The sequence below is a fragment of the Lemur catta genome, chromosome 9, assembly GCF_020740605.2.
Source record: "Lemur catta isolate mLemCat1 chromosome 9, mLemCat1.pri, whole genome shotgun sequence".
Taxonomy (NCBI): Eukaryota; Metazoa; Chordata; class Mammalia; order Primates; family Lemuridae; genus Lemur; species Lemur catta.
This window is the reverse complement of record NC_059136.1, coordinates 89,482,353-89,497,630: the sequence shown is the minus strand read 5'-3', so window position 1 is coordinate 89,497,630 and position 15,278 is coordinate 89,482,353. Positions and strand designations below refer to the sequence as shown.

The 15,278-nt window shown below is 37.2% G+C and overlaps 1 protein-coding gene across 5 annotated transcripts in view; it reads right to left on the bottom strand.

Moving 5' to 3' along the window:
- The window catches only part of ASPH (aspartate beta-hydroxylase), a 224,800-nt gene that overhangs the window by 187,331 nt on the left and 22,191 nt on the right, over nt 1–15,278 (bottom strand). For 4 of the 5 annotated variants that reach the window (XM_045560957.1, XM_045560959.1, XM_045560960.1 and 1 more), the window contains exons 2-3: nt 4,451–4,591; nt 1,415–1,483 (exon numbers count right to left, since the gene is read on the bottom strand). In XM_045560957.1, coding sequence (XP_045416913.1) covers nt 1,415–1,483; nt 4,451–4,591 — 210 coding nt within the window. Of the gene's footprint in view, nt 1–1,414; nt 1,484–4,450; nt 4,592–10,362; nt 10,491–15,278 lie in introns of those variants that run through there. The other variant, XM_045560961.1, reaches the window with a different exon arrangement.

Sequence of the window (15,278 nt, the reverse complement as noted above, 5' to 3'; positions counted from 1 at the left end):
GTGTGTTCCACTGAAGAAACATGTTTTAATAAAATACAGTAGATGAGAAGTAATATTATTTCTAAAAATAAGGGAACTTGGCCTACATGAAGTTATCTTTAAAATAAAAAGCTTCCCTATTCAGAATTCATCGTTTAAGATTAAGTACTATAATGGAGTAATGAACATTTATAGGCAAGGAAATTACCATCATCCTGATATGTTAAGTTCCATATAATTTTATTTCTTTCACATAGCAGGATTATAGTTATCTGAGGATTTAATATATTTACAGAAACTCATATTTACATATGCAATGACAGAAGTCCATAGAAAACCTCATTAAGGTTAAGATAGGAGCTTCTACTGTTAAGCAGCAGACACTAATTCCCACTGAGCAGTAATAAGAAAACATAAACTAAGAGAGGTCAAAATTAAGAAGCTTTATGACACTTAATCACAACTAAAACCTTTTTCATATTTAGAACTTATTGCTTTATAAGGTGGTGAGATTAATCTACTGAAAACAGTTTCTTTGGTTACAGATGTAGTATCCTCCCATGTTTTTATGTCTATGAAATATACACAAAATAGTCTACCTAGGAAGAATTTCTTTGGGTCATTATTCTATTAAGCTTAGTGTATAATACCATGCCATATCCATTATTTTTCTAAAGACTTTTACGTAAAAAGTTTTAATATATATTATTGCTACATATACATGCAAAGGAAATCTCACCGGGCCAGATTACACAAAATTTGCACATTAAAATTAGCACCATCCTTTTCAGGAAGACAGCATTTTAAAACAAATGAGGGAATACCACATCATTATTTATTACAAGCAACAGCTCAATGATAAAGATAAGTAATTCTGATCACAAATAGAGGAGTCCAAGACTTCCAAAATAAGAACACCTGGTCAAAATACTAGGCATCCTTATTTTAATGTTACCTTTAAAATATGCATAGAATATTTAAGATGTTTACTACCATGATTTTATTTCAAAACAAACTTATGTAAGCCTACAGAAATTTACATTTTCAAATGAAAGTGAATTATGTCTAATGACAATGAAGAATGGCTACAATTACCATATTTGAAAGACTAGGCCATTATCTATATTTTCAAATGTTAAGCTCAGAATATGAAGTACTTTAAGTCTGAAAACATACATGAAATTATTATACTTATTAAAAAATATATGTATAAGAGCTATATATTTATATACTAAAAAAGTAAATTGAAATGTGAGAGTTTATGGGAAAAATAATTAAGCCATTTCAAATTTCAACAGGAATGAAATATATGATTTAACGAGAAAATATCTTTCATAAAATACATATACTATTGACACAGGTATTATTAAAGCAAAAATATTCTTTTGTTTCCAGAATTTTGTCATCACTAACAAAAAATAAAACATGTACTTGCCTAATAAAACTTTGGCATCGTCCACATCAAAATCTCCATCACCATCAGCATCATAGATTCCTAGTTTTCCTACAATAGGGAGGAATGACAGATACAGGAACAAAAGGGAAAACCAATTTAATAAGCTATCACCACTTATTGCAGTCCTGCCCATCAGTCATAAATGTTACCAACTGATGCAATTCTCTGCTCTTTTAATCCCGCAAAGTGATGCCAAATAGATTTCTTACCTAAAAATGGTAGGCAATTCACTTAGAGACTCAGGAAATGTTCACCTAATAAATTCTAAAAACTGACATAATATGACAATACCCTGATCTAATCACTTCAGAATAATTTTTTACTATACCGTTAAAAATATTCTAGGTAAAGTTTTAAACATATAAAAGAAACAATATCAATACATTTCTAACAGTTATATGAAATTTAATGTCTACAGTATGAAATTTCATCAAACTATTAATATCCAAAGCAAAAGAAAGAATCAGCCCAGCCTCAAAGACTAAATATAAATAAATTAACATGCAGCATAAGTTATAAAAATAAAGGGCAGTTAATTTTATATCTTACAATGATGATTTACAACAGAAGTATCATGAATCAACCTTTAAAAAAAAAAGACTTTCTGGAAATAAACTATGTAAAACTGGATGCTTCGAGAAATTACAAACAAACTTATGGTTATTCTACTTACAAGCTTAATCAGCACTGGCCATCTATTACTAAGGGAAAAAGGGGATTAAAGCAGGTATGCTGAGAAGATGATACCGCCAAGGAATTTACCCCTCAAAATTAGTAAACATGTATTTTAAGGCTTTAATGCCTTATCACAAGGAGCACTGTTATGTTTAGCATTACAAATAGTTAAATACATTCAACCTCCTAAAAAACATCCTAAAATCATCATGACTTACAATTCATCATTGGACAATGACTGTGGAGAACCGTAATAATGTACAGCAATATTTTAAATGCATTCACAAATACAACAATAGTACTAAAAAAAAATTAGCAGCACTGTTACCATTTCTTTAGCACAAAGCATATTAAAAGATTGCATAAGAGCAAGCACAGGGTAGCTATAGCTATGATCAATCTTTATCTCCCCAGAGCCCTTGGTCTACTTAGGAAAATCTTGCTATGTAGAAGTCCGACTTAGCAAGCACACACACATTTAAAATGATAATAATAATAAAGACATGAGGATGCTCTCATTTCATTGCTAAGAAAATGAAAAGTACTAATGTGCAGGTCAAGGCTATACATGGTACAGAGCTCTACACTAAAGAATAGAAAATATTATCTTTCCACACAAACTTATAAGGTGAAATTGGCCCTAATACACACATCCTCCAATGCAGGTGATACCCTAAATTAGTAGAATGAGGTTTTAGAGACGAACATGAGTAGACTTAAAATGTATCTCCAGTAGCCTACCTTGAAGTACCTCCGATAAGTTATAACGAAAGTCCTTTGCTTTGGCTGCATGCATGTAAAAACACGAGACCTGTTACTTGTGCTGAAAGGTATAAATACTTAAAATCCCTTCTTTCATTGAACATGCATGCATTCCCTAGCAACATATCACTGTCAGTCAGTAAAAGCACAGATCTACTCAGAAGTTTGTCTCCTGACTAAAATTCTCCCTCTATTTGTCTATTAATCTACCTAGAGATATTTTCCTTTAAGTAAAAAAAAATGGAAAACTTCAGTGAAAAACAGATCATATGTAAACATATTTTGTTATTCTTTGCCTTCCCCCCCCTCCCCGAAAGATGGCTATAATCTAGCAAGTAAAGCAGAAGCACTGGAGGTCTGATGGAAGAGGGATCTTCTAGGCAAACACTGTGTATGTAGACAAGCAGCATTTTTGCCAGTGACAGGTCCACGTCTGCCACCGGCTTACCAAAGAGAAGGGCCACTATTCACAATGGTGGGAACAACCCAAATGTCCATCACTGATGAACAGATAAGCACAATGTGGTGTATCTGTATCATGGAATATTACACAGCCAGAAGATGGAATAAGTATCGAACCTTAAAAACATACTAAGTGTAAAAAGGCAGACACAAAAGTCCATATATCGCATGATTCTATTATATGAAATGCCCAGAATAAGCAAAACCACATACACAGAAAGTAAATTAGAGTCTGCCAGGAGAAGAAGGAGGAGGGGATTCAATATTTTGGGAGAAGGGGATCATGGAAATATTCTGGAATTAGATAATGCTGATGGTTGCATGAAATGATGAATGTACTAAAAACCACTGAAGTGTGTATTTTCAAATATTTATGATATAGAATTTTATGTTATATGAATTTTACCTCAATTTAAAAAAAAGATTTTTAGAGAAGCATAAAAAAAAAGAATGTGACTCCAAAAATAATCATTAACATAAAAAATTATGAAAAAGTACAGTGATTATGGGGAGAGAAAAGGAAAAAGAGAAAGGAAGAAACTATCAGAAGTATCATGGCAACTTCCTTAGAACAGCAAACAGACCACACACACACACACACACACACACACACACACACACCCCCGCCCCCCCCCCCCCCCCCGCACACACCCACCCCAGCACCTGTACACACATACCCCTATCCCAACAGAGACACGGAGGGGTGCGCTTTGAAAAGGAGGGTTTTGCAGATTGTGTGGCTCTGATCCATTAGTAGGTCCTTAAATAAATTCAGTGGCTTACGATCAAGTATTTTTTAAATTTATAATAAAATTGAATAGAAATTATGGAGTACTGCATACGGTGAAAATGAGTACTGCTTGGTAAGACTCCCTGTGTGACAGACACACATATAAAGACTTTTTTTTTTTTTTAAACTACAGGTCATGTTCAAAGAAATTCAAAAGCTACTACTTCAAGTCAACTCTGATCACATCCCTTTCTATTCCCAGTCTCTTGAGATCTACTGAAAGGCTACAGAAATTAACTACCAAAAAGAAGACAACAAATATTTAGGATTACTAAGCTGTCATTTACTCTCTTATAAATTCACATAAATGATGTAAAAATTCTTACCTAGAACCTCCTCATAATCAACAAGTTCAAACCAAACAACAGCTACGGACGTCCAGACTCCCAGCAATGCAATGACCATAAACCACGTGAAGAATGAACTTCCAGAAAGTCCTCCTTTCTTCCCGTTCTTGTGTTTTGTCTCTGTTTAGAAATAAATATAAAATGTCACTTATATAAGACGAAAACACTTCATTGGATACCCCTTTTCACACTAAATTGTTTCTCCAATAATTTGATAGTACGTACAATGGTAGATAATTTCAAAAATATTAGTTTTACTTAAATTCTCAAAACATGTTACACAAAATAAACATTTTTGAAAACAGAAAAGTTTCTTCTTAGACTCAACACAAAACAGCCCTAACCTTGAAGTAATGGAAGAAATAAACTACTTATGGGCTAATGATTTTTTGAAAAAGAAAGAGTTGATATAATATGTATATTCCTTCCTTCCAAGTTCTTTATCAAAACTACCTGAATATTACTTCCTGTAAAGTTTAGAGCTTATCAACAACCTAATGAAACCACATAGAAATAGAAACATAGCCAGATTTTTTTCTCAGTCTCATTTTGTTTCTGTAGAATCTTAAAAACTCTGTTGACTGACACAGAAGAAAATATCTACCCCCACAGCTACTCCATATGCTTAGCCAAAGAGAGAAAGAGAGAAAAAAGAAGGAAACTATTTATATGAAAAAGAGTTCAGGGACAAAGAGAAGCAAAACAGCACAACTCATTCCTATGCCTTGACAAGATCCACTGGGGCCTAAGGAAACAGGAAAAGGCTCATTCACACCTGTCTCAATGTAGAAAGCAGATCTGTAAACTGCTGTCCACCAAAATTGCCATTTATCACGCTTAATACGTTTAATTTAACTCATATTCCTTTGTAAATATTCTTCTTACAGTCAAAAATAAACAAAACAATAAGTCATGTGATATTAATAGAAAATAGTCAACATTGTCTTTAAAAGGACATAAAATATTCAAATTTCCCTTAAGAAGGAATACATATTAATATGTAAATATTAATAACTAAATTAAAAGGATATATCATATCCCAAAATGCCTCGGAGAAAGCAAAAAATGTATCAACCAGGTAGAAAAAAGACACTGCCTTGTATTTACTTATGCAACACGTGGAACTGCTGTTAAAGTGCTTTCGCATACATTGCTGCATGTGATCCTCACTGTGTCTTGTCAGTGCTGCTCCAGAAGGCATTTCTGGATGTTTATGCAACACAATGCTTTATCCTGTATGAGTGTTTTTCACACTGCAGGACATCTGGCTTCCCTGCTTTCCTCGGGATCCAAAGGCAAGTAGCTTCCAAGGCTTATGATAAATAAAAATACCCCAAACATTTCCACATGTCCTCTACAGGGGGGCAGTGCCTGGTTGAGAACCACCGAGTAAGGACAGGAATAATCACCTGTTTTACAGAAGAAAGATGAAATGATTCTCCCAAACCCACCCGTGCAAGTTGGGTAGAACTAGGAACACACCCTGACCTCCACATACCCTGACCTGATCTGAGTTCCTTGATCCATTATGAGTTGGCCAAATAACATGATTTCAGAAAGCCTCACTAGCTCTAATCTAGAATTTGCCAATATACTCTTCTGGAAGAAAAAATAAAACTCTTCTTCTTAAAAGAATATATATATTTTTAAAACCCACATTAGATAAATTTTTCAAAAGGGTCCATAAAACCTAAGTCAGTCTGGGTATGTATGTGTGTATGTATACTCAAACATATATGTATATTTATCTATGTCTAAGTACATACAGTTATGAAGACTAAATAAAACAAATTTCCTTCTTAAAGAAAAAGTCAAATAATTCCATCTTCTGATGCTCTTTAAATATTAACATACCCATCAGGAAGGGTGAGATTTCTAAATAATCATACAGTAAATTTATAAAAATATGCTTACCAAATAACACACAGCTACCAACTTTGTTTCTAACATGATCTATATAGAAACTGGCTATATAAAAACATAACTTATACATTAAAAAAATACTTGCTGGGCACAGATGACATTCTTGCATATTAAATCAACTTCAAACAGGCATCACTGTTTCATTACCTCAACACAGCCATGGGAGGGGAAGACTGGGTGAGAATTTCTGCAGTTCTGGTGGTGGAAATGATGATTTCCAATATGTTTTGTGTCTTATGCATATAAATTATTTTAAAAAATACAAAATAAACCACCACTAAAATTTAAAAACAAGAAAAGATTTATAAAAGTGAGTAGGCTTCTGTGGGGGCAGGGAGGTTTCACAGATTCAGCAGCAATATTATATGTTTAATTTATTAAACTTTTATGAAGTTTTATAAAGACTTTTTTCTAAGACTATTATTTTTTAGAAACCCTTATTTCTACATAACATATAGATATATGCATACATACCCATTTGTGTACAACACTAAGCGTAAAGATAGAACTATAATAGCTAATGACTAAGAACTTCCTGCCTTGGCTTCTCATTGCCTCTAAGAATGAAATTTAAATTTTTATGTAAAATGAATACTGAAACTTCAGTAAAATGGGGTTCTTGCCTTATCTTCTCTTGAACATTCTGTAATTGACACCAGTCTCTTATATTGTTCCTCATTAACTGGAAAATAGCTAGCCTAAATATAGTTCAGCCCTTCATTAATTTAATATTTATTCAGTATGTGGATGCAAGAAAAATTTTACCCAATAATTAAGTTTTCAAAATGTGTACATCAATAAAAGTATACTCAAGATGATACTATTCAAAAAAAGTCTATCATGAAATAGCTAATAAAACAAAATAATAACTTGAACTCAAAATTCAATTTTCTCTATTTCTACCTCTTTATTTTTTTTTTGAGACAGAGTCTCACTCTGTTGCCCGGGCTAGAGTGAGTGCCAAGGCGTCAGCCTAGCTCACAGCAACCTCAAACTCCTGGGCTCAAGAGATCCTCTTGCCTCACCCTCCCGAGTAGCTGGGACTACAGGCATGTGCCACCATGTCCGGCTAATTTTTTCTATATATATTTTTAGTTGTCCATATAATTTCTTTCTATTTTTAGTGGAGATGGAGTCTCACTCTTGTTCAGGCTGTTCTCGAACTCCTGACCTCTTGCGATCCTCCCGCCTCAGCCTTCCACAGTGCTAGCATTACAGGCGTGAGCCACCACCCCCGGCCTCTATCTCTTTCTTAAAGCAGAAATGGGAGAGGAAAGTTTCTGAGACTCTCAAAAGTTACGTATCATTTATCCAAGCTAATTCTGTGACATTCACATAAGTTACTGACCTGCAACACCAAATATAAGGAAAAGGTGGGAAAAAGGCTTCCTAAAAAAAACCTAAATAAATGCATGTACCAAAACAGAGAGGGACTGGGAGCAGGAGGAGAGAAAGAACCAAATACACAGTAAAATCTTCACTGAGAATCTGTTTATATTTACTTTAGACACAATTCTAACAACTTCAATCAACTTTGCTAACTCAGTGCACAAAACTACAGATTAGAGTTCAGAGGCAATCTAACCCAAATGACTCAAAGCAAGGAAGCGCTGTTTGAGGGAAAATCTGTAAAGGGCAGGATCCTGCAGCAAGAGCAGACCAAGAACTAGGAAAGCAGAGTGCTGCGAAGCCCTTGTGATTACTTGTAGGCAGACCCCAGGTCCTTAAAATAATCTTTAGTACAAGGTAATAACTGATATCCCTGTTGATTCTGTCATTAAAATATCAATCTGTTTAAGAATGCAAGAAATGCATAATAAATCTTAGAAATATTTTCATTCAAACTAACTTTTATTAAACAGATTTATCAACTTATTACCGTTAATGTTTACTAATTCCATAAAGGAATAAAACACTAAATTATAAATGGGAATCTTTCCTAAGACACCTTTTTTGGAGAACTTTTTTATCAACAGCCAATAATATACTTTTTTTTTTTTTTTTTTTGAGACAGTCTCACTCTGTTGCCCGGGCTAGAGTGAGTGCCGTGGCATCAGCCTAGCTCACAGCAACCTCAAACTCCTGGGCTCAAGCAATCCTACTGCCTCAGCCTCCCAAGTAGCTGGGACTACAGGCATGCGCCACCATGCCCGGCTAATATTTTTTTGTATATATTTTAGTTGTTTTGGCTAATTTCTTTCTATTTTTAGTAGAGATAGGGTCTCGCTCTTGCTCAGGCTGGTCTCGAACTCCTGAGCTCACACGATCCACCGGCCTCGGCCTCCCAGAGTGCTAGGATTATAGGCGTGAGCCACCGCGCCCGGCCCCAATAATATACTCTTGATATGTCACTTTGTAAATTTGGTGTGCATGGTCCCAAAGGGCATATCAGTTTCTGCCCAACGAAATTGATGAAAGCATAGTAAGACAAACCCTTCAAGAGGGTTTATAACTCCCTAAGCAAACCTGGCACCAGTACTTTGTTACAAAGGTATTCTGGAAGAACATCTAGGAGTTGTCCCAATTTCCAAGATCAGAATAAACCTAAAAGTCTTCTTTTCATTTTCTGATTCCAGGTTCAACCTGTACTCCCAGGCATTAGTCAAAAGGAATTTTTACTGAAGTTATGAATATGGCAAGAACTATGTGATTCAATTTTTTTATGTTGTTCCATCAAAAATACATAAACTCCAAATCAGAAAATGTTCCCACAGAGTACGAAACAGAAAATTATTATGGGAAGCATAGTCCAAATAGTCCAAAGTGAAAAGTAGACTAGGGGCAATACGTAACTTTATCTGGTCAAGGAAAGGGAATATAGAAGATGTATTCCAACACCCGAACAGTAGTCAATTACTTAACTGGCCTACTAACTGAACTACCATTAATGTTAATGATAAATAAATCAACCATTTATAAGTTTTAGTTAGCATTATGCTGGAAATTTCATATTTACATATAAACTCTATACATTTAAACTTTTAAAAACCATAAAAACTGGTTATTTTTCCATGCTACAAAAATGTCGCCCTTTGGGAACCAAGAACTGCTCAAAGTGGGTCAGAAGTAACAGCTGAATTTATCTAACTATGCAGATTACTTTAATCCATGGTGGGGGAGAAATGTCTTCTGAAGGAATTAAAAGTCAGATACATGTTTTTTCAGACTGGGTGAGTGATCCATTTTAACCAATTATTCCAAACCACATTTCCAGTGGAGATGCTCACATTCTCTATTCTCATAGTAGAATCGTATACTGCTTACAAAGGTCCGAGAAGCAGTTTTCATATACCTATTTTTTTCTTATATAAATTTTCAACATCAGGAGTAAATGAATGTAGTCTACTATCAATTAGTGGAAAGATTCTTAATTTACAAATGAAAGCAAAAACAAACATATATAAAAAAGTAAATTCAACACATCATCAAAGAACACTTGAAGATTAATGAGTCGATTTAAAATAAAATAAAATTCTAGTGTTTTTTCTTTGCATTTATTATCTGCTCAATAGAACAGTAGGTCAGTTTCCATATATAGTAAGTCTTTACTTGAACCAATTAAGGTTCATTAACATGAGACTGGATATATATTCCTTAAGTTTATTATTATTTTATGTAAAATCTGAATATACTCAATTATTTTAAATTCATTATAATTAACTTATAAGACTGAGGAAGGCAGCTTCTACATTTTTTGAAGTTTGTAAAATATAGCCTCCAGTAGTGTAATATACCAAAAGACACTTTAAATTAAGACACCAAAACATGTTCAAATTAAAGATAGATTATTCCATGAAAAATTCAACCACTGTGAAAAGTTGATGTCTCCAGGAGTTCAAAATAGAAAAAGACGACGACGCAGTTAAAAGCACTTAGCCAAAAATACTTTAACAGCACAACTGAAAATAAAAGCAAAAAGCTGTCAGCTAAATCCAAAACCACTTTTAACCCAAATAACAAAAATATACCTTTATCTTCAGCCATTTTGATTTCTTCAATCCATGAATAATAAATACAAGAAAAAAAAATCAAAGCACTATCGGCAGGTTTGGGGCACACCGCAAGCCCTTCCTTACCAGAGCTCTAGAATGGCCAACCCCTGCTTGGCCAAGGCCTCTAGCTAAAGCTGAAATTGGACCTGACTGCAAACTCTGCTCACCAGTTATTTTTAGAGGCCTCTACCTCATGGCCAAATGCTGCTAATCACTCAGACTGAAATGTACTCCTAACAACTCCAACTCGACAGCCTTTCTCCCACTTACAAATTCCATTCTCAGTTGGTCCTAGCTCCGAACTCCAACTCCTTCAAAATCAAGCATGCTGGAAAAAAATGAAATGAAACAAATTGTGCTGGCAGTTTTGTTTTCTTAGAAGCAGGCTTTAATGGCTTTAGCTTAAGCACTAACTCATTCAAAACAGAAACAGCTCTTGCTATAAATTGTGGCCCCAAGCCCAGACACAGCTCCATTTGGCCCTTCAGAATCTAATCAAATGCCTACAACAAAAAACTGTGACTTAGTTTGTTTGAACGAAAGAGAACGATAAATGGTAAGAAATTAATTAATGCTCAAGAATTCTGACTTACAGATATTGTCATCTCAGGAGTAATTCCTCCAACAGCAAAAATAATGCAACACCACCAAATGCTTCACAGGAGAAGGAGGGAGAGAGGGCAGGAAAGAAGGACTGGAGGGAGGGAGTGGAGGAAGGCTGGGAGAGGAGAAGGAAAGAAAGAAATCTTCAGCAGTGAGAACAGTGACCTAGGAAACACTACCTTGAAAGGGAACTAGAAAGAGATTATACAACTGCATTCTGATTTTTTTCTATTCCTCCCCAACACCATCTCCAAATAGTCTCTTTTGGGAAATAAAATCAGCCCAATTTTAACACCCTTCTTCACTGATCTAAGATTAGCAGTTCACAAATTCATCAGAGTTCTGATTAGTATACTAAATTAATTTAGCACAAATAGTATCTAGAGCAAGGCAGCAACCTTTCAAAGTTGTTTATAAGTCTTTAATTTTTTCACTCAAATTGAAGGTTTCACAGGCAAATTAAACATTTAAATGCTTTCAAGAAGAGTCTGTAACCTACAGTATTAATACTTAGTGGCCCAGATTTGGAACAGAGTGAAGCAGGCATCATGGCCACATGAACAAAATTGACACGTGTCTTAGGTATCCCCTGACCAAGTATTATACTTCCCCCATTCCTTTCCTCAAGATCTGTCCCACTGAAGTTCGTGCTTGCTAAAACATTAAATGATAACGAATCACTTGTTAATAGAGGTTTAAGATGACCCACCATCCCACAGCCATACAAATTTATTAGAGAAATATTCTGGAAACTGTCTTTTGTTGTGGTTTTTTTTTTTTTTTTTTTTTTTTTTGGTGCGGGGGAATGAGAGCGACAAGAGAGCCTGCATGGGTGCGGCCACTGGAAATCAAACGGCCACACTCACAAGGTGGGCAGCTTGGTATGGTTCAGACTCAGACAAGTGGGTTTGCTTCCTGGCTTTTCCATTACATTTTTTGGGGGGGGAAGTCATCAGTTCTGTGCCTCAATGTGTCTTGACACAAACTACGCATACAAATATTTGCAGAAGTCATCTGTGCAACAAATTTGTATTGACTCAATCAGGACTAGTGCACAAATCTCACCTCCAATTCACAGCTCTCTTCATAATCCTACCTTCCTCTGAAACTGCCAGCATAGCTAGGGTTTCACCTCTCTCTTTACTGGCCTGGGCAAGGCCAGCTGCATTCTAAACTACAGGTCAATGGTCACATGCTGAACTAACACAAGAATCACAGCTGTTAACATCTAGGTATACCTCACTCTGGAGGCTTCTTCAACACAGTTCCAGTTATTCCTCTAGGGGAATATTTACCAAACATTTTCTCAAGTCTTATAGTTAACCTTCTCTTATCTTTTGCAATAGTTGAATAGTTATTTGGATAAAATGTCTTTCCTCCTCGGTTCACAAAGACAATGGCATACCTTTATTAATATTTAGATAGGGAGATCAGGCAAAAACTCTCTGAAATATCACTTATTCTATCACAACACTTTTTATAAGGAAAAATTCACAATTTCAAGCAACTACTTCTTATAACAGCAATTCATTTTTATGATGAAGAATGTACAAAAAGTTTAAAAATAAATGCAATTTGTAGATAACAAATCATGTTTTAAAATCCTAGCAAAAACAACTAAAGTGGTATTTTCCTTTACTATTCCTTGTAATAGCTGCTGGAAATAATAGCAACTCCTAGGTCCAAGGAAAGACCAAACCTCCAGCAAATGTTCTGAGGCCATTAATATCTGCCTGAGACCACTGGAGACCACAGGAGCCAGGGCCTCTGAGTCGAGGGCTCTACCTGCCCCCAAAAACCTATGAGGTGAAAATCCAGCCTTCTCATGGATCGGCGCTGAATACTTCCTTTCCCCACCCTCAACCGGCTGTCATTGCAGCAGTGGTTCTCAAACTGAGTCACAGAGGACGTGTGAAAACACAGATGGCTGCTCCCACCCCCAGAGTTCCTGGTTCTGTAGGGCTAGAGCCAGACCTGAGAACTGGTACTTTAAGTCCCAGATGATCTGATGCTGCTGGTCTTGGGACCAAACATAAGGAATACTGTACTATTCCTCTCTAATTCTTAGGGGCTGGGGGAAGGAGGAAGTAGTAGCTCTTGTTTTTACCAATTTCCAGACCATAATATCCTTACACCCTGAAAAAGAAAATGCTGACAACAACAAAACCCTGCTCCTCTGAGGCCCATGTCATCTAATTAGAGGACCCACTATGTGCCTCACCAAGGCCACCTACCCCCTCCAGCACCTCCCCCACCCCCAACCCACACTCCAGTCTTCTACAGGCCAATTCCAGCCAATAACCACGTGGTCTCAATGTTGATCCGTGGCCAACAGGACAGGTTCTCTTCCCTTCAGTTCTTCATCCCCAGAGACCTTGCTCCCATCCCCATTCTATATCCAACACTCATTCTGACCATGGATCTTGTCATACACGCACCCCGACTCACCTTCCTAATCACATCTGCATTCTTGTTGGATGGCACAACCAAAAAATGTTTCATCTGCAGATAGGACCCCAAGTAAACATGAGCGAGTCCTAACTTTAAACCTCATAACCAGTATCACCAAAGTAAAATACGGCCACTCTGCAGACAGTGAGCAAAGCCTACTAAACATGCCCCCACAGCTGGGGAAAACCACCTTCACAGGCCAGGGTTTAGGTTCCATCCCCAGGTGATGCATAGAATGGAAACATTCACTCTTTGATCACAATCTCCTATTTTTCCAGTGTATTTACTCAATAATTTCTTCTTGGATCCTGTAGTTCTCTGACTTCTCCTTCTCTCCTATCCCTTCTTCACCTCCGGCCTTCACATATTTCTGTATCTATTTTAGAGTCCACAATTCATCATTCAAGTCACTCTCTGACTCACGAAACTTGCCTGCTCCTCTGTCGTTCCATGGCACTGATCTGCCATGACTCCCCCACAGGTTGAGGGCTCAGTCCCACGAGACTACCCCCCACTTCAGATGGCCATCCCAGGTAGTGTCCCCTAAACTTCTGAACGACCAAGCTATAAATCAGGGTTCCCATGACCCCCTTCTCGAGTTCAATTAGTTTGCTAGAGCAGCTTGTAGAACTCAGAAAAACACTTAGTTTATTACAAAGGATACAGATGAACAGCCAGATGGAAGAGACACACAGGTCAAGGTATGTGGGAAGGGGCTCGGAGCTCCCATGCCCTCTCTGGGCATGCCACCCTGCAGCAGCCTTCTTCAGCTATCCGGAAGCTGCAGGAACCCAGCCCTTCCGAACTTTTACAGAAGCGTCATTGCATAGGCATGATTGATTAAACCACTGGACACTGGTGATCAACTTAACCTTTGGCCCCTCTCTCCTCCCTGAAGGTTGGGGGGTGGGGCTGGAAACCTGCTTTGGTCTCTCCTGTGACCAGCCCCATTCTGAAGCTACCTAGGGGCTGCCAGCCACCAGGTGTCTCATTAGCAAACAAAAGACTAAATAATAATAATGAAGGTGAATAACTAATCAACAAAAAGTAAGAATGGCTGCAACTAAAAATTGCGTAGTGAAGAATTAACTTTATCCAAAGAAAGGTCTGGCCTTTGCTTTCAGCTACTTAAATGGGGTTTCTAGGTCCCTGGAATGTCCTGCCTGATAGGAGTGTCTTTGTTTGCCTGGGGTTTTTGGCCACTGGACAGCTTAACCACGTGGGCTTTGGGACACACTGTATCAGTTCTGATCTCTGGAGGACAGGGAGGAAACTCAAGGTCAGCCATGCATGCAGCATGTGATCAAGCCCCAAGAACTAGGGAGGTTACCAAGGGCTGGGATGAGCTCCCCCAGTTGCAATACTCCATATGCATCATTGCACATCGATGCCAGGAGGTACCACATCCCTGAGGACAATGGAAATTCGTGCTCAGAACCTGCCCAGACTTTACCCTCCTGGCTCCTCCTTTGGATGGTGCTAATGTGTATCCTCTCACGGCAGTACAACTGCAATGGTAAACACAGCACTTTCCTGAGTTCTGTGAGTCATTCTAGTGAATTACCAACCCTGAGTGTGTTTATGGGGACCTCAAATTTGAGGCCAGGTGGTCTGAAGTCACAGTGGCCCTGGGGGCCCCTTAAATTACACCTGGTGTCTGAAGTGAGGGCAGTCTTGTGGGGACTGCTCCTTCAGAGTGTATGGTTTGCCCAACTCCTTGAAAAAAATCATGACCAATCAAACAAACTGGTGATGTGTGAACAGTGTCCTTCTCCCCAACTACATGAACTGTGACCTTTCTTACATATAAACATGTATCTCTCTCCAGTAGAAATTTC